The 20,772-nt window shown below is 34.9% G+C and overlaps 1 protein-coding gene across 1 annotated transcript; it reads right to left on the bottom strand.

Annotated features, from left to right (window-relative positions):
• Window positions 1–1,375: 1,375 nt before the first annotated feature.
• LOC131844285 (MYND-type zinc finger-containing chromatin reader ZMYND8-like) lies at window positions 1,376–20,222 on the bottom strand. Its single transcript, XM_059193121.1, is given in 21 exon segments — window positions 1,376–2,221; window positions 2,694–2,812; window positions 4,057–4,144; window positions 4,804–4,875; window positions 5,355–5,478; window positions 5,933–6,056; window positions 6,439–6,583; window positions 7,207–7,332; window positions 7,828–8,124; window positions 8,544–8,737; window positions 9,271–10,736; window positions 10,899–10,991; window positions 11,354–11,481; window positions 12,031–12,141; window positions 12,456–12,631; window positions 12,879–13,044; window positions 13,273–13,476; window positions 17,056–17,140; window positions 17,547–17,779; window positions 18,234–19,868; window positions 20,062–20,222. Coding segments are annotated over 20 exon segments (5,718 nt in total). The 5' UTR covers window positions 19,866–19,868; window positions 20,062–20,222; the 3' UTR covers window positions 1,376–2,086.
• Window positions 20,223–20,772: the final 550 nt, after the last annotated feature.

Here is a 20,772-nt window from a genome sequence, read left to right as displayed (position 1 = left end):
TGATTGAAACTTAAAATTAGCAGTCTTAAAATTATAAATTGCTGTAGCAACACAATATTTCGCATTTTAAGTTGGTATGTACACGAATACTATGTAATTTCAACACAGTACCTACTTTTTGATTAAAATATAATTGTTACTAACTATATGAAATGAAATTATATACCTACATGTAAAATTTAATCCTTCAGAATTCATTGGGGGACAAAGTAAAGGCAACATCTTATTACTCAATTATGGCGTTTAACGATGTTTATAATAAATAAACTTAGCTACAGAGGTATTTTGTCACTTACTTTCCACATAAAAGCTACTTTGAAAGTAAGCGACAAAATATTAATGGTTAATGTTTTTTGGAGCAATTATGATATTCATAAATGAATATTGAAAATATATATTTAAGACCACTAGCATTTCGAGGGTATGGAGTAGACTGTTTTGGCATTAATATTATACACCCCATTAGTCATATAAAATATCACTCCATATATTTTCATGCTTATTGTTATCGTCAAGTTAAATACATTCACATCACTAGTCGATAAACTGCTCCTACCTATAGTACTACAGAAATATTAAAACAATATTCACTAATGTGAAAAATAATAAACATTCCCTGATTAAAACGAGTATATAATTGTTATTTGAATATCCTTGCAATTGTACAAATGATAGTGACTCTAATCGAGCGGTCTTCGCTGAAAATCGTTAATTCTAATGAAATTATCACGATGGCTAACTGATATAACTTCACGCTTATCGTACTATATACCGCTGGTGCCCCGTCAGCGTATACCATTAGCGCAGGCGGGTGCACAATTCCATATTCATGCATTAATATAAAAAATAATCTCTGTGTTTGTTTGTTACACAATTAGATACTTGACAACAAATTTTGTAGTTAAAACCTATCACTGTTATTCAATTCTTTTTGCCAATATTATACATAATTTCAGGAAGCTTGTTACGTTACAATACATACTAATACACTTCTTGAATGTTTTTTAAACTAAAAGGTGTACAATATTTACATATACATAATAGATCAAAAGTAAATAAAAGAAATTAATCACGATAACCTACTTTAACATGTACTTATGTTATTAAAATACAACATGAGCAAAACTATTAAAAAAATATGTCATGACACGATATTTACATGCTAATTCATCTTCAACATTAAAATCTAACATTACACTATTAGAGCACTGCTTCAACATGAAACCGAACTTTAGAATACTTAGTTCTGTAAAAAAAAAACAGTAATGATACATCGATAATTTATATATGTCTAGTTTTCACTATCATATATATCTCGAGATATAAAAATAATATGTCGTAATATGTCTATACATCTCATTGTGAAAATGATTCCATATTCATTCAGACATTGAGATTTCTATTTACGCTAAAAAGACTAATCTGACGATAATTGATAACGTCAACTATGGACATACGAATAGCATTATTATGAATATATCAAGTAAGTCAGACCCAATAAGCTCTTCCTTACTAAACTCGACCTGTCATCTTTGTCAGTTCTCTGTTGGATACCCAAATTTACGTTACGTTTTGAGCAACCCCTTAAACATGGAAGGATGGATTGGTTGATTCTGGCGTCTTGTGAAACACTAACAATAAATATCTGGAAACATTAGTGCTTAAATTGTAAAGAATTTTTGACGTGGCTTATTGACCTAATTCATCCTCAGACTGTTATCTTCCACTGTTACTTAGACAGAGTGTGTACCCTCAGGATAGGATGGTCAGCCATTCCATCATTCAACTCTCAGACGGACCCCACTAGAGAACTGACAACTTTTGAAAAAGGAAGAGATTTTCAACACACTTGATACTTGACAAATCTTATACACAAGATAAGATATCTTCATACTTCTTTCACTTCATAAGATCTTAAGAATCGTATTTAAATAGCCGAATCAATTTGAACAAACCTTGAAACACAGATGGACTTTATCATGGTACATAGAATATTTTTAATCCTAATCCGGGCAGATATAACCGCGGTTTACAGTTAGTTATGAATAAAATCACAGCGTGTTCGGTGCATACGTATGCATGCGGTTCACGTGAAGTATTGGATGGCGTGGGAACGACGACCCGCAGTCACCAGAGGGGTGTTGTTGTTCGACCCCACTATCAGATAACCGCCTGAGGTCACCACCTTCTTAGACGCGTTGTTATCGTCAGCGGCGATTACCTAAAATAAATTAATGTTTCATACTAAACAAAAGGTAATATTGCCAAATTCATTGACTAAATACTACTATTATTATTATTGAAATTGCAATGCATTTTTAAAATTTTTAAATGTAAGTGTGTCACATCAGTTTATTACTTTATCATGACTAAATGGTTGAACAGATATCAAAGAAATTTGACAGAAAGATAAGACTGTATCCTGAGGACGATATATATCTTTTATCATAAAAAGCAGACGAAGTCGCGGGTAATAAATAGCTCGTATTTAAACGTGAAATTCTGAAATAGTATTTATTTTGACATATCACATGAACTATTTTTTACATTTTCTTTTCTTACATAATTCTGTCTCTAATTACATATAGAAATACTACAGTAGAATTTACATTGAATTACTAAATGGGAAACAGGGAACAAAGCTCAATATGAGAGATATAAGGTAATAATATTCACATCAAAAATGAACATACTTGTTTGTTTACAATTGTGACTGGCGGGATAGGTGCGGGCGCGGAGCTGGACGCGGCCGGTTTGTAAGTGCCAACGCACTTCATCGTCTGGTTTCCGCTCGTATCCTCGACCATGCTCACTATACAAAATATTAATATTATTGAAATTTTATTCCACAACAGTGTGTGTTGAAGCATCACAAACTCGTTTGCCATTGTCATACGTAAACCTTTTTTTAAATTGTTTAATATGGAATGTCTTTTGTTAATACTACGATAGTGGAAAACAAGCCTTTTGCCAGTTGCAGATACAATAGATAAATATAATATTATTACTTTATTTTTGCATATATTCATATCAAATTTTTAACAGAATTTTAACACACTATAATCCATCAGTTCAGGCTCTCTACTGAATTGACAAACATTCACAATCCACAACTAAACACAAGACTCATTCTTGTGTTTAGTTGTGGATTGTGAATGTTGAAAAACGTCTCAACGTTTAAGTAAATATCATTTGGTATTGTGGTTTAAAGTCCTACTCTATGTTAGATAGAGATCATTTCTTCATATATACTGTATACATTTTACTCAATCAGTTGTTTAGACAACTCTATACTTGCTTTGCTTCAGTGGACATCTTTATGTCACAAATATACCGTCGTTATTCATTATTATATATTCCTAATTAATCTCCTACTAATAAAAATGTAAAATTGAACTCCAGTCTCTGCAATTAGCCTCTTATTTGGGCCGTTGTGCGTGTGACCTCTCCTACTAATATTATAAACGCAAATATTTGTGAGTAAAGTAAAACTGCTGGATAGTTTAGAATGAAACTTGGTAATCAGGTAGATAAGTAATTAACACACAAGATAGGATTTTTACCTGAGGTGAAAGCGCTGCAGGTTACAAATGTGTAATGTATGTTATTTGTTATCTTACAAATTTGATTAATCGTCATGAATTTTGGCATACCAACAGTATATATCTCATATATCTAAGATGCATAAGAACTGATTACATTTGCTTTGTTGAATCAAGTTCACACGGAGTAAATCGTGGGTAAAAACAAATCTGTTGTATCATAGGTTTTAATATTGTTTCAACCACCAAGCCAAGCAGCTTATCTCGTAGGATGTATTTTGATTAAACGGTGAGATATAGCTGTAAAATTACAGGATATGAAGACATAAAATCTTAGTATTCTGCAATGGCAACGATTGGTGGTGGTAACACGAGCATTACATGATGTCGGAACGGTAATGTATAGGCAACGGTCACCATTTGTCAGGTGGGCTTTCAGCTTGTTTACCATTGGGTAAACAAGTTAACTGGAATCAGTAACATAAAATAAAGCGATGTGTATTTGTATACTTACTTATAATGGAAGTCTTTTGGTTGTGGTCGGGCGCCAGCCTCGCTAAGGGGCTGGCGGCCGCCAGCTCTGGTGCCGCTTTCTGTAACGCCAATATAACCATGCTATGTAATATGCTAGTCTTGTTATTGCACCGTCTTCTTAATAGGTGAAAAACGGATTAGTGAAAGTAAATTTATGTAACGGCCTCGGTAGTACTTCCGTATTATAAAATCGATAGTCGCGGGTTCGATTTATCGCACGGTACAAATACTTGATTGTTTGTATTGGTCTGGGTAAAAAAGAAAAAATCATATATCATAATTGATCTAACATACTGCTGTTTGTAAATGAAAGATGTTTAAAAATATTAGTAATACTCTGTGTTCAAAATGATGTCTATAATTGTCAATGTCTCTGACTACCTCATCCATATCATAACAGTCATGACATGATTGGTACTATTTCATGAAAGGAATGAAAGATATTTGAGGTAAACTGTTATTATTGACATTATAATATTTGCCCTAGCATTTCAGCGCACTAATCTCAGAAGTCTCACTAATGTGTTGTGGTAACATGTACTTACAATTTAGTGTTCATTTTATCAGGTGACAAATAAAAGCTTTACAGTAAGGTGTATTAATGTAAATCCCTAACACAGCTCTATTTGCCCGTTCTCAAATATTAAAATTATGCACTTCACTGATAAGTTAAATATTTAGAAATAATCATTTTAATGACAATAACTATTTAAATTAAATAACTCACTGGGAGGTCTGGTTGTGGTTGTAGTCTGCTTTCTGGTGGGGTTCCTATTTTGTCGTTGCTGTTGATGCCATCCTGTAATGTATTTAATATTTGTAAATGAAGATATATTACAATGTAATAAAAATATTGTACTTGTTGACTAAAACATAAATTTAATACAAAAACTTGGAGAGATTGAGAATCCTGTATAGTAGTTCATTCTATAAACAACATTATATTGATATATATTTACCAAAGATACTATCACTATCTATCAATAGTGTCTATTGTGGTTTACGGTTAAGAGTAATCTGGCATTTAGTGACGTAGCTGGAGTTGAGTCACAACGCGAGTTTCAAGGCGTTTGTAACCTGGGTCCCACTAACATGCTGTTCACCTTCATGAAGAAGGACTACGAACGGGATGTATCAGCGCTACCGTGGCAGATTGCAGTCGACAGCGCTGTGACCACAGACACTATTTATTGCATATGTATTTTGTATATATTAGTCGAATATTTATAATATGGGCTATTAGTAGATTAAATAAAATAAATAACAACAATAATTTACCTGCAATCGCTGTTGCGCGCAGACGGCATAGTGCTGGGACCAGTGGGCGCGCTGACACGGATAGTCGCAGTACGACGTGTTCCAGCAACAGTAGAACTGTGCCTCTTGGCTGCAGTTTACGCACCTGCACACAGGAATTTAAGTTTTATGGACATGTAAATGTGGTACTTATTACAATGGCATTCTATACCAGTCAACCTTTGCAACATGCAAATATACTCGATTATACATATTAATCGATATGAACAAATTGAAAAATATACTATTAAATTCATAGAGGAATGGATGTTTAGTAGTCATTACAGCTTCATAAGTAAATCTTCAAAACGAATAAAGCACACAAGCAACCTGGCGGCAGTAATAGGATTTGTATATAGATATTATTTAAACGCAAAACTTTCTGAGTATGGATAGATGGTTGAATGTTTGTTGGATGAAACTTCACAATAATATAGATTATGCATCAGAATAACACGTAGTCTATAATTTAAAAACATGTAAATTGAAAGAACTATAATGTCACGTGTGTTACAGACGAAGTTGCGCAGGTCAGCTTTATGGTATATTTAACAACTCACCATTGCTTCGACTTGGTAAGTTTAACGGCAGCTTCAAGATCAACCTGCGCAGCGCGGCGAGCTTCGCTCACTGCCCGTTTCTTCTCCCTCTCGAATGAAGCTCGCATCTCAGCCAATGTCAAATCTGTGCAAATACATACAGATACGTATAGAATATATTACAACGAAGAACATCATAACCTAGTGGTTTGCTACCACACTTACACACAAAAGGTAGTGAGTTCAAATCTGTTCGCTACAAAACTTTGAATGTCAATATATTTGACTGACTCTATGATGAAGTAGTCACATATAACAAACTGTTAATTAATCCAAGAAATAACAGTAGGCTCGCCCCCTGCCATATTGGTTTCAAATATACCCAGTGAAATGTGGACATATCAAGTGTTGGATTTACCATGATGTTAATAATAATATAAATTTCACCTAATGTTTGTTTAATTTATTCCAAACAAAAAGAAATTGTATTGATACGATGTCGAGAGGTCAGCTAGTAAATAATATACCGTGATTGTGTTTGATCTCGTCGACCTCTTGTTGGTGCCGCCACTTGCATCGCTCTAGCTGCATCCGTAGGGTGGCCAGTTGCGACGATGGGTCGTCCACCTTCTCTAAAGTATCCTCCAGTAGTGTACGGAAGAAATCTGTCAACTGGAAACATTTACAAATTATATAAGCATATCTCAGGGCAATTAACACATCGCCATCTAGTGCCCAAGTACCTTGTCCTATTATACACTAGAAGACATATTTAACTTTTTTTGTAAATACATAGTAATGCACATAAAAACAATAAGATGATACTCATGAATACAAATATTAGTATTGTGCAAGGCACCTATTGAAAAGGGAAGTATCCGAGGATATAACTCGCGACGACCATTGGAAATAAGGTGATGTGCTAAACTGCTAGACCACGCAAATGTAATTAGAAGTATTATATCGCGCACTACTACTAGCACAGCATCAAGACAACACAGACTGATAGACCATACTTAAACATATTTTATATTAATATTAGTATTACATATATAAAAACGTCCAAATCAAAACAGAAATAGTCATAGAATGTTTCATTACAATGTAGTGATCGAACCGACGATCATGGAATATTTAAACGGCGTAGTTTGATACGTTCATCATATACTAGTATAGATCATATACTATTATTTAAAACTTCGCTACTTAAAACTTATATTTGTTGTTATTATCATTAATTACGTTTCGACATAATGCAATTAGGTCTATTTTACATTCCTTATGTTAACTCGTACCTTAACAGCATTCTGATTGAGTTTGGCGGTGACAGGACCGGCAGTAGATGGAGGCGGTACCAGGCCGACGGGCGTGTTGGTATCCAACGGATTCATCAACGCCGGCCGCTGTTGCAACCGAGGGAGCTGTAGGCAACATTAAAACTTTAGAGGTAAGAAAACCCAGTGATCAAAATATGAAAATTGAGGTAATATTTTTGTAGCTAATTTCCTAAATGACAAATGAAAATTTATTTTAGTATTGTACTAATTTCAAATATTGGAAATTATTTCAATTTGTCGATACAACAATATACACAATACCATAATCAGTTCAATACACGAACATGTTATAATGATTTAATCGCATAATTCTCCTGTCAGTCTATGCACACATAAATGGAGTAAAAAGGTAGACAATAAGTTCGCAGGTGCATACAATTTTCCTATTCATATCCGCTTCCACTGTTTTATCAATCTCTATATAAAAATTCATTGTAATCGATTCAGCCGTTTAGTCGTGAAAGCGTGTCAAACAAAATCATTTTCGCATCTATAACATTAGTTACGATTCTTACCAGGTACATGAAATCTACCTGCTGTGCCGCGCATAATGAATGAACTTATACTGATGATCATTACCTCTCCAGATTTAGCAGAGGCGTCATTGGTAATGCAGCTGCACTTGGGTGCAAGCTGCGTGGAAGCCGTTCCAGGTGTACCAGGTGTGGCGGGTGTGACGGGTGTGATGACTTTGACGGGTACTGCAGGCGTGGATGCGGTAACTTGAGGCGCGGGGGCAGTTATCGAGGGCAGCGCAGGAGACTGCTGCTGCGAGGTATTAGAGGCGGCAGCGAGAGCAGCCGCAGCCGACAGCGGCATTATGGTACCAGAGTTACGTTCTGGTAACCCGTTTATTAGGGGCGGAGAATGTGTACCCTGTAATATGAAAATTACTAATTAATATAAATCACATACACAGCAATATTACTAACATTATAACGGTGTTAAACATATAACATTATTAATGAGCATGGATGAATTTTTTATTCTATTTGGAATACCAGTGATTTATCTCTTCGGTTACTGTGTTTGTATTGCGATGCACAAAACGTTAGATGTTTTTGCCAAACAAAGTGGCATTAACAAGCTCTTACAAGATGTTATTTTCAGCCTTTTATATTATACTTATGTTGAAGTTTACAGCTGAACCGCATGGTTGAATGCCATAGGACCAAATTGGTTTCAATACAGAGTTGTACTTGTTGACAAGGGATAGTTTTGTATATATACCTCACAATCCCCTTGAATTTAATGTTTATTTGTTCTCTTTTTGTCATTTAGACATTGATACTTACATCGAGACCGCCCACGGACATGATCGGCTGTAGACTGAAGGTCCACTGGCCGTTGACGGAGGTGATGAGCGGCACGGTGTGCACGGTGGTGGGCACGCTGGGCCCGGCGGCCGACACCAGCGGCAACAGCGGAGGGCTCGGGTTGGCCGCGCCCAGCGCTGGTATCACTGATGATGACGTGTGCACCACGTTCGCTGGAAATTTTACATAATTTACTGAGAACACGAACAAATATTACGACCTCCTAATTGCGCAATTAATATATGTAAAAAACACCCAGATTGAGAGAAATAATCATACTCACGAATACAGTTTTGTACCGTGCGAGGAAGCGAATTGGAAGAACGGCAAACCACTAGAGCACTAAAGTTGTCACATCTGTTAGTGTTCTCAATAAATTAATAATATAATAATATGTCAGGACCACTCACACTGCACTACCTAATCCCAAGCTAAACAGAGCTTGTATTATGTATATATGTAGATACTAGACAACTGATATAAATACCTATTTTTTTTTGTAAATGCTCTTTGAATATAACAAATGTTTGTACTGTGCTAGGAATCGATCCTGTTACCATAGGAAGTAAAGCGGTGTGCTAAACTGCTGCTAGCCGCTAGCTAAGCCGTCGAAAATGTTCCCTATATGGACTATATAGGGCACATCAGTTATAAAATCTACAATCTTCTTTTAAGTAAAATTATCACGTGAACAAAAACTACTCACCAATACTAGTGATCACCTGCGTCTTCGCCCGAAGTGGTGGCACGGAATTTGAGGGAAGTACTGCAGGACGCGGCGGACGGGGTGCTGGTCCGGGAGTAGCCGGCGGCTGTATGGGAATATAAACCATAGAGTTCTTGCCATTCAGCTCCGACCGATTCTCATCAGGCTTCCGCGGCACCGGAAACGTCTTCTTCGCTCTCGGCTTCACCTCTGTAATTTTCGCGGGTACTTTTTTAGCGGTTACAGGAGTCACTACCACCTTATTGATCCTCACTTCTCGCAAACTTGGAGCTTGTGGATTTACTGGTCGTAACTGGAACGCGTTCATCAAATCCATCTTTTCGTTGTGCCGATCAGCATCATCTAAATCCACTGGTTCTGCTTTAATTTCTACTTCGACGTCTTTATTCGGTTGCTTCTCTGGTGAAGACGCCATTCGCGCGAAAGCTCGAACCCCCACGCGGCCAACCACCGGTTTATCAGCGTTGTTTCTAAGCTTTTCTAGTTTGGAAGCAGCCTCCTTCATATTTCGGACGTTTTCTGTACTTGTTGTTCTAAAAATATTTGATTCTGTAGGTTCGATAGTAACTTCTAGAGTTTTGTTGGACGCGGTGGTAGTTGTTGTTGTTGTACTACTGCTCTGAGCTATAGTGGACAGGCTTCGAACGCAACTAATGGTAGGAAGACACGATATGTGATTACTATTACTTTTTGTTTCCCTAGCTATTACTGCTAAGCTTGTATCATCGTCAAATACCACACAATCTTGAAGATTCTCACCGTTTTGCTTATTAGATTTATCAGTAGACACTAGACTAACACTGCTTAAATTTTTATTTGATATGCTATTATTTTTGCTGTCAGTACTTTTGTCAATTATGTTTTCGTCGCTTTTGTCATGTTTATCTTCTAAATTGCTATCATTGATCAATGACCTCTTATGCCGTGAATTTCTGCGCTTTTCATGTCTTGACTTTTCATCTTTACTTTTCCTCCTATCTTTATCATGAGAGGTTTTATGCGATTTCGACTTTTGCTTATGAGAAGTACTTTTATCAACTTCATCCGCATCATTAGGGGTACTTGTTTTAAATATCTGTCTATTTCCTTTGGGTGTTGCTATTATTTTAATAGGAGCTACCTTAAGTACAGTTTTATCAATTTCACTTTTATTTGAAAGTATATTTGCAGGTTCACTGCTTTTCACCTTCAATAAACTTGTTACTTCTTCTTTCTTTACGTTTGTATCTTTACCTTTGTTGTGTAACGCCTTCATTTCAATATCATTACTACTACAACTAGGTTCTTGCGAATTAACTTTATTCTCGTTCCTTAAACGTTTCCTTTTCTCTTTACTATCCATTATAGTAATAATAGCCTCTTCCATGTTCGAGCGACGTCGTTTTCTAGAAGACTCTTTATCTTTAATTCGAGACGAAGATTTGTCTCCTTCCATTGTCGTGTCTCTATTAGTAAATAAAAAAAATAATATAAATAAGCATATGTTATTTGCATAAAATATAGCTATATAGAGGTGATGCTTATTCTAGACATTTTTTCACAAATAAATCAAATTTATCCTACTATAAAATAAATCAAATTTGTCTAAATATGTAACAAAATCTTACTTCTCAATAGAAAAGTCGTCATCCACTCTTGCAATTTCAGCACCGTCAGCCATCTTGCGAGATAGTACTGTTTCCTCACCATCACTCATATCACTGTAAATTAAAAAAGAACATTACACTTTGCAATAAATATAAAGAATATATAACCATTTCGTTAATTCTTTCTATAGGGAAATTTTCCTTATTATTCAAACTGTGCATTGTCTACCAGTATAATTAATCTTCATGGCAACTTAAGATAATTTAGAGCCAAATGAAGTAAAACCTAACAATTTACAATGACATTAATTTTATAAAACTTTATTTTACACCATTAGTAATTATACACAGCATAGTTATGCCATTTAGCATATACACAAACAAAAAAAACAGTTGATCCAAGCACAACTAATGTTATTGTAATTGTCTAATTTCAAAAAATAATGTAGTTCTTTGAAATTAGACAAAATACTCACCCTTCATGGGCGGAGTACTTGAAACTTTTATGGTGTGATCTGCTTTTATCTTTTACCAATGGTGATGAGCTGTTCGACAACCTCTTCTCTTTTATAGGCGTACGTATTTCACCTTCAAAAGACGGTATCTGAAAATAATGTACGAGTATAAGTATTTAATAATAGTTCAGTTAGGTGAGGATTATGCCAATATAAAATTATTCGAAAATGATTGATCATTTGACCTAATTTTAAAATCTTATAATTTTACACTGGTGCCCTGCCAATAAATACCACGAGCACAGGCAGGAGAATTATTCAATGATCTTCCACGAAAAATATTTAGTTATACACAATAAAAAACAAAGTAAGGACAGATAGGTAGACTGTATAAAGTTATCTGTGATGTCTCATTCTGGTCTTACCCACTTAAGTCTCACTTATGTCGAATTGATTTTATTTCAAAGATCAAAATCAAATTAATTTTAATCATGTAGGTCTATTATAGATTGTTACGATATGTCAAATGTACGATTACTTCAGAGTGCTTTTGAGCTGAGAAGAACTGACAAGAAACTCGGCTTGTATCAAGTAATATTAGAAAGGTACAACACTGCAGTTCGTGTCTTAAGTCAAACATTACTATTGCAAATTATAGATATAAGTTCAAATAATGTTATTCATTAATTGTTACTGACCATTATTTTGAGCTGTTCATTTAGTTTTAATGGTTCGAACTGCGTTTTAAATGGTGGATACACGAATTTCCCGTATTTTCGTGATATATTCCGTATATGTTGTTCCGCTTCCTGCAATAAAAAATACAAATTTCTGTATTAAAATCACTTTATGATTTAGAAAAATCTGGCATTTTAATTCAAATGTAGCATTTATTTTTGCTATCCTAATATGTATTTTTAGAAATGTCGATCTAAATGAAAACTGTCCATTTCCATAAAATCGGATGATGAATGATGCCATAATTCAGCCGTAAAATCTAATTTACATTTCACATAAATGAATGATTTCGCGAAATTAATGATGCAAACATATTTTATAATAGTGTAAGTTAGTAAGAAAGCGAAATATTAGACATTTCGAGTAAAATAATAGTGCATAATACCTGCATACTATCCAGAATATCTTGTCTCTTTGTGCGAAAGTTGTTGGGGTCTTTTTCGGAGTACAGGTAGCAGTCCTTGGCTGGTACCCAGGCGCGGTCGTGTGCACCAAAGAATCTCACGTCAACCATACCCGCGTTACTAACCGACATACCTTTCGCTGGCCAGTACGGGAAACCTGTTATGAATTGACTGAGAATAATGCTTTGTAAAAAGTAAAAATCTTTACGCGTAATATTACTGTCCCGGGATTTTTTTACTACTCGAATGCTGTTGGCCGTAGGTGGCCTTTACAGCTTCGCCGGACGATGGGAGGCGAGTGCAGATGGCACTGTAAACCCGCGGAAGGACTTATGGAGCGGCTGAAGGCAAACTCCCGTCTGACGGATACGACTTTAATCTGATCGTCACGGATGGAGACAGACCTTTAAGCTTCGCCCAGAGTAACACATGTGGCGTAGAGCAGACGTCTGTGAACCACGTGGGGCGGCGAGCATGTGCGGCGGCGTAGCACTCCGGGCACGCTTCGATCTCGCCCATCTCGGCGCGGCAGGAGCGAACCAGACCGCGGGCACCACCAGTCAATTTTGACTGCACTGCAAACGATAATTTATAATTTATAAATAAGTGTAATCGCAGGAAGATATGTCTGTGTGTGCGCGCGCAACTGCATACAATAAAGTAAAAAGAATGTGTTGAAATAAATATCACATCTGTCTCTAAGAGACAATGGTACGCCAAATACTATGATTAATATATTCCTTTGTTGCTTCCTACATTAATCAACCTATAGGTAAGTTTAAGTCAACCACAATTAACAATGACATACTAAAGAGACTTACATGTATTGAATATAATGCTGTTGTGTAGTATCCATTGCGCGTCTGCTAAGAAGGCCTCCGTGCTGCCGTATCTGCCCAGTTCGATGTTTTGCTTCATTAGTGTCAGATCCATTGGATGTACTACGTACTTGTCGTAGTCAGTGAATGCCGTCCGATCTACTGGCTGCATGAATGGCTCCACCTGTTCGACAAACATATACAGGATTAATCAAAATTATGTTCAAATAAAAAAAATAATGATATTACTACTATTCCGAGGCATGTGTCACGGGAAATCGGGTAAAATTATACAATCTGTTAATCTATTATTTTTTTTATAGATGATAATGGAATGGTTCACCCGCCTGTGCTAACAGTTTACGCTGGCGAGGCACCAGTGGAGAATGACAAAATGAGCATGAGGTCAGGTCAATTATCCCCATCAGTGACAAATTCACCACGAGTTTATCACGATGGTTTCGGGAGGGAAACGCGTGAAGGTCAACATGTCATGGTATATTATTAGCAATGGGGATATTAGTCCACGTAACAATCTTCTTTCCCCGCCTTTATCCGATTATTTGATATATGCATACCTAGATTAATAACAACTTTAAAATCCTTGAACTCACGAATGAACATTTAAGTACATTTCCCATGGACCTGGGGCATTGTCAATGTTGTGGTGAACGCAACACTTGACTTGCCCACATTTCAATCTATATAATTTGAACGCATCCGTGACTCCACAACCGCGCGTTTTTCGATTTGGTTCGTGTTTTCTTCAGCGGAAAGTTAGTCGAAATATAAATTACCACAACGTTTTTTTGTTGGTGTCGGCCAGATTTGAAGTCACAACCTCATGGGTGTAATTCAGGTTATTAAACGACTAAGCCACGAAGCTTAGTTCATATCTTCGTGGCTTAGTCATTTAAAAAATATACCCATAATATACTTAGAAAACACCCAGATAACCCCGTTTTTTGTTTGCACAGTGAGGGGAATGGAACCAGCGACCATCGGAAGTAAAGTGTGTTAAACCGCGTGTGTTAGACCACCGAGGTCGTCAAATATATACTAAATAATAATAGAAAATTGTAAGGTGATGTGACACGATTTGTGTAGTGCTTAATAGACAATATTTAATTTGTCTTACTGCCTTAATTAATTACAAGTATTGCCGATACGATTGTCTTGGAGTATCTAGATAACTGTGTCCAATATGTATCATCGAAGAGAATTATGTAAATCAAACAAAATTAATACCAGAGACGCTTATGTAGGGGGCGAACCGTCAATCATTCAGTTGGCAGTAGTTTAACTCCGGCTATTGTGGACAATCAAATCATTATAGTGTATGTATACGAATGATTTCATAACATTTAATTAAGTTGATATTACACAGTTTGTCATATACTGGCCAGTCGTTAGTTAAAATATTTGATATGAATTTTCTATTGACATATGTCACAAATTATTAATTCTAATAAAATAAATGATATAGATATACGTATTTTACAAAATGGCGACGAGGATGGGATAATTTACCGTACATAAATGGTAAAAATATCTTATATGAATATGACTTTGATATGTTGTTAAATAACAATGTTGCCAGCAAAGTTTAAAGAATTATTATCTACACATTTACAGACATAAAAAAGTGATTAGTATTATAGGATAGGATTTATGTTATATTTAAAATGGGAGTGTGTTATGACGACAATTGTTGGCAACCCACCGCCGGGAACTCTTTAATGTATTCCATATGTTTTTAATTTAATACTTTTTAAGTGTTACGGTATTTTATACAACACATTGTCCTACCTGTAATTGTTATTTAATTATAAAATAATACAAAATTACATGTTTTCATCAGTTTGAGACCCATACAGTAGGTACACCGATATATTACTACTACATATTTACCAGTCTGTATCATTATAATATTATTCTGATAGTGTACATAAAATTCATTTATTATCACAAAGATGGACATCGTAACGAGTAGGTATTGAAAGTATTTGTGTTCTAAAATTATCACTGCTAATATTATAAAGTCGAAAGATTCGATTTTTTATGATTGTTAGTGATAGTTAACCTCAAAAAAATAATTGAAGATATAGTCAATTTTATCATCTATAGAACGTTACAATAAAGGGAGTAGGATAGCATATTCCACATGGGCAGTGCCATAGGATGGAGCTAGATATAAATAAATAGAATGTAATAGAGCGTTGCATTGAGTGAGGTATCACTTGAAATACAATAAACATGTCTGCTAATAGAAAAGCATGACACAGAGATGTATAAAGAAAAACGTACATACACACAATTACAACGGTGTTGTTACACATGCATAGACGTGTTTATTATTAGTACAGAGAGAGACGGGTATATCGATGCTTGGATATCGATTGGGAGTAATAGAGCGAGAAAGAAAATGGCGTCACGCGTCGCGAACGGGGATCGCGCAGCTACGCAGATAAACTACAAGGTCATTTTACTAAGCCTGGCCGGTCTGCAGCAAGCCGTATTGCCGTATGCCACTTACATTTTAATGCGATCGACAGTCTACAGTCTACGTTACAGTGTCTTGTGGAAGTAATACTCTCTACAGTATATGTAGTTTAGAGGCACATGTACTCAATACTAACCATTTTACGGCATTAGATGCATACCTAAGTAGGTCATGAAATATATATCACATAAACTTATACATACTTAACTATAAAGGGTTACTAGAAAATCTCGACCATAGGATGGTCGAGACTTTTTAGCATCTGAATCTGAAAATTGAATTTATTTATAAATTAAATTGTACATAATTTTATTACATATTGTCGTCGTTAGGTTGTCATATCATATACATAATAGTAGTTTCAACCGACTTCAATAAAGGAGGAGGTTGTCAATTCGACTGTTTTTTTCTCTACACAACCTCTCAAAACTAACTTTTTTGTTAACATAAAGCGGTTATATTTTTTTTATTTGAAAGCTGGCGCGTCCCGCTTTTTCCTATATAAATTTTATCAAGATCGAACTAGTCGTTTTTTAATTTCCTTTGTTTTATGTAAGTAAACTAAACACACAACAGCTAGATAAATATATTAGCTAGCTGTTATAAAAAATAGCTATAATATACATGTGGAGTGAAGAGACATCGAAAACAGGACTATCCCAGCAGATACAGAAGGTATAAGAAGGCATCCCTTACTATCCTTAAAAATATATACACCAAATACCCAGAATCACAATGTTATGATAGACATAAATACATACTATAAAATCTATAAGCATTTCCTTCCAATTCCCTGCGTGCAAAAAGTTGTACAGATAAATATTTATAATCGCTATATTCCTTTTTAATATATATTTACACATATTTTGCAGTACTTTGTTTATCTGTTCGTCTTCGTATTTGCCGATATCTAAATAATCACAGTTCTCTAGTGACTAAAAATATATTTGTATCGGGAATTCGCTAGAAATATTTAGTATTATGAATATTTCGCAGTTGCGATACTATTATATTACTCATTTATGATTATAAAATAAACACGGAATATTTAGAGAAGACAAAGAGCTGTGTTACAGAACTTCTGCGTCAACATAGTTCCTTTATATTCTCGATGGAATTATGTTTTATAAATATGTAATATATTTTAACAGAAATTTGATTATTTTATAGAGAATAGTTATAGTACAAAGTACATATAGGATAGGAGGATAAATATATATTATAAGATTAACAGTTATTGAAAGCAAATGGTGACATTACCCCATTGAGTACCATCATTCTCTCCAATGCGTATTTCAGGAGTTCTTGTAGCATTCCCAGTGATATTTTCTTCATAGCTACTGATCTGAAAGTAAATTGTTGCGAATAAACTTAGTTCACTTATTATTTTGTCTAATAAAAGTTATTCAAATGGGTCATTAAAATAACGTGTACAAAAATAATATATCAATAATTAAAATTGAAGTGAATATGGAGTTTTATGATTGATATTTAAATCCGATCAGTTTACCTTTTTCCGGAAATACTTCTGACAAATGTTTAGTCAATAAAAGTTTTGAATTTGATATGTTATTACTAAACCATATGTCAAAGGTTATACTTTTGGATACTAAGTAATTCAAATACATATAATTGTTTGAACATAGATCTATAAACACGAATATATATTTTATATATATCTATGGAGTAGGCATAGATAACCATTAAATATAAGAATATAAATCTAATAAAAGATCTTGCAAAGCCCTCACCTGGTCTCTGAACTTTCGGCATGCAGCACTCCCATACATTCAGGGCACACCCAGCTTTTTTCTGGATCAATTTTACTTCGCTCCACACCAGACAGGCACTTATAGTGAAAGGATCTTGGACAGACTGTGCATTCCATTGGTACATGAGTTTTCTCATTAACCGGCTGCTCTACAGCCCAGTGGCATCTCCAACAGTATGAGTCTGACCGGAGCTTGTTTGATTTGTCTTGAACCTGATATTGAAAGATAGGAAGTTAAATACTATTTTCAATGTAATGTAATTAATCACTATTTATATCAATCAAAAATTACTAAACCTGAACACAAAACATTTTTATCACTTGACAGGAGAAATGTCATCGCCATTTTTAATAACATATTGTTGACATGCATTATGGTGTAAAAAATATTTAAAAAAGCCAATCTACCCACTTGAGAAAAGAAATTTACAGTTGATGTATGTATGAGATGTATGTACCTACTTTTAATGCTAGCTCTAAATGTGTTTTTGGACTACTAATAATTTACAGTAATCCATAACAAAGACTGAATTTTACTCAATTTTATGCATGGGAAATTATATTACATACCTGTACAAGACATAAGTACAATATTCTAAGTAATATTGTTGCTGATTTCTTAAGATTTACTGTACAGTTAACAAAAAGGTTACAAATATTAACTTACTTCAACATCAGCCCTTTTCCTCTTAGGTGTATAAGTGACTGCATTATTTTGCTGCTCTTTACTTTTAACTTCCTCCATCTCCACATCAGATATATCATCGGCATATTTTTGTGCTTTTTTTACTGAATTGAGAAACAATTTTACCTTGTTTGCAAACTCAGGATTCTGGGACCTCATGGATCTTTTGACTGCTATCTTCTCTGACTTCTCACTGGAATTGCTCTTCAATGAGTTGCTACTGTTTCGTCTTACAACCAATATTTTGTCAGCTTCCACAGAAGCATTGAGACTTGTATTTGAAGTGTCTAAATTAGACCTTGACTTCCTGGTCTTGCTTGTAAGTTGAGTGCATTCACTAATTATCTTCGACTCTTTGGCAGAATTTATTAGAGATTTGAGCTCCCTACTTATACTTTTATTATGGTCCCTCTCTGATATATCAGAGCCTGTATCCATCTGGGAATCATTTGAACTTTCTTTCCCTATCATAACTTCTATTGGAACAGTATTACCATTGCTTCCTATGTTTCCAGTGTCTGCCACCCCATGTTTACCATTAATTTTTAGGTTTTCTGAAATTTCTTTAATTGGCCTTCTTATTGCTTCTTGTAATTTTATGGACAGTATTTGAGGAGGGTTTTGTACATTTAACTTATCAGTTGGAATTTTATCTGGTGTTGCCTCTGACCGTTTAATAGAAGATATTTCAATTTCCATATTTTGCGAACTCTGGTATGTGGTACTTAAGGTGATTTCAGTCTCAGAATTTGAAGTATTTTGGCTTACCTTAATCGGTGATCTCTTTATTTCTTTATATAGCTGAATTTCCTTATTTGGAGTTCTCTGAGTGTCTTTAATTGGAGTTCTCTGCATGTCTTTATTTGGAGTTCTCTGAATTTCTATATTTGGTGTCCTTTGAATTTCTTTATTTGGTGTCCTCTGAATTTCTTTATTTGGAGTTCTCTGAATTTCTTTATTAGGAGTCCTCTGAATGTCTTTATTTGGAGTCCTCTGAATTTCTTTATTAGGAGTTCTCTGAATTTCTTTATTTGGAGTTCTCTGGATTTCTTTATTTGAAGTTATCTGAATACCTATATTCACAGTTCTTGGAATTTCTTTGTTTGGAATTCTCTGAGTTTCTTTATTTGGGGAACTCTGGATTTCTTTATCTGGAATATTCTGTATTTCTTTATTTGATGATTTATTAAGGGACTCTTTATTAGGAGATATTTGGGTATCAGTCTTACAAGAAGAGTCTACTGTTTCTTCTGAATGCACTAAATCAATAATTTCCAGACTATTGTTATGTTGTACATCAGGATTTGGTATCACTTCCGGCCTTATAGCTGATTTATCAATTATGCTATGAGAATTCTGACCTTTGTATGGTGACTTCTTAGTTGGGGATATTTGAGAAAATGAAATACTGTTTTGGTTACCAATATCTTCTTCCTGGCTGGTCTCACTGTCGTCGTTATTGAGGCAGTTATTGCTTACATCATCATTGACCTGCTCCACAATCACAACCATCTCGACATTACCATCGGAACCGGTCACTTCCTGCATGTCGAGGACATCTCCAGTAGTGGACGACACGTCTGTCTCCATGTGGGTTACTGTGGTTTCTTCCATCACCTGCGACAAAACACCTGATATTTATAGCGTGACCTTTCATGAATGAAAATATACTCCATCTCAATGTAAAGTGAACGCAAAATATTTATAATACTGAATATACGAGAACCGGTCATTAAACCAAGCTCAACACAGGCATCCAACTCGACGTACCTACTTTCGGTATAATCATACAAATACATCCACAAGTTACCTCACATAGACTAGGCTCTTCAACTCTTAAATGACAACTGACGGCAATACTAGATCTTCTTCAGTTAGAGTCACGACAATCCTGTTTATCATTTATGCAATTTGAACTTCACAATAGCAACAAATTTAGGTAAAAAATATTAACAAACGGAAGAAACCACACATCGCCATAATTTTCGACTCGACTCGAACCTATGTTCGTATCTATGTTGTTGAAAAACGACGACATGTTTTGTAACCTCGTTTCATCTCCTTTACATGTTAAATCTCTCTCATTCTTACTTGGGGCTGATATAGATTACTACAGCTTTTTAAGGCTTTCTAGCATTACAACATGAATATATGTATCTCTTTCTCACCGAGAAATCAAATTCATTTATCCTGTGAATATAGAAGCAAATGTAAATTCCTAATGATTACAAAGAATTGTATTTAGTCTAAATCGTTTTATTGTAATCGATTCAAGCAAGAGATTTCGGACTTGGAGTAATAAGAATTATTAATTATAATAATAATTTGAATAAGTTCAGAAAAAATACAACCTGTGTTTATGGACCAATAAAGGTTGGAACGATTTTATTAGAATAGTAGTATTCAGTACTTACTGGAAATTATATATTACCAATAATGGGTAACATTAACATGGACACTACCCAAAAACTATTTCAGGCTTAACCATAGCTTAAGAAATACATTTAAATAGCTATATTAT

The sequence above is a fragment of the Achroia grisella genome, unplaced genomic scaffold (genome assembly GCF_030625045.1).
Source record: "Achroia grisella isolate CSIRO2021 unplaced genomic scaffold, CSIRO_AGI_Agris_v1 utg402, whole genome shotgun sequence".
Classification (NCBI taxonomy): domain Eukaryota; kingdom Metazoa; phylum Arthropoda; class Insecta; order Lepidoptera; family Pyralidae; genus Achroia; species Achroia grisella.
This window is presented reverse-complemented; position numbering and strand designations above follow the sequence as displayed.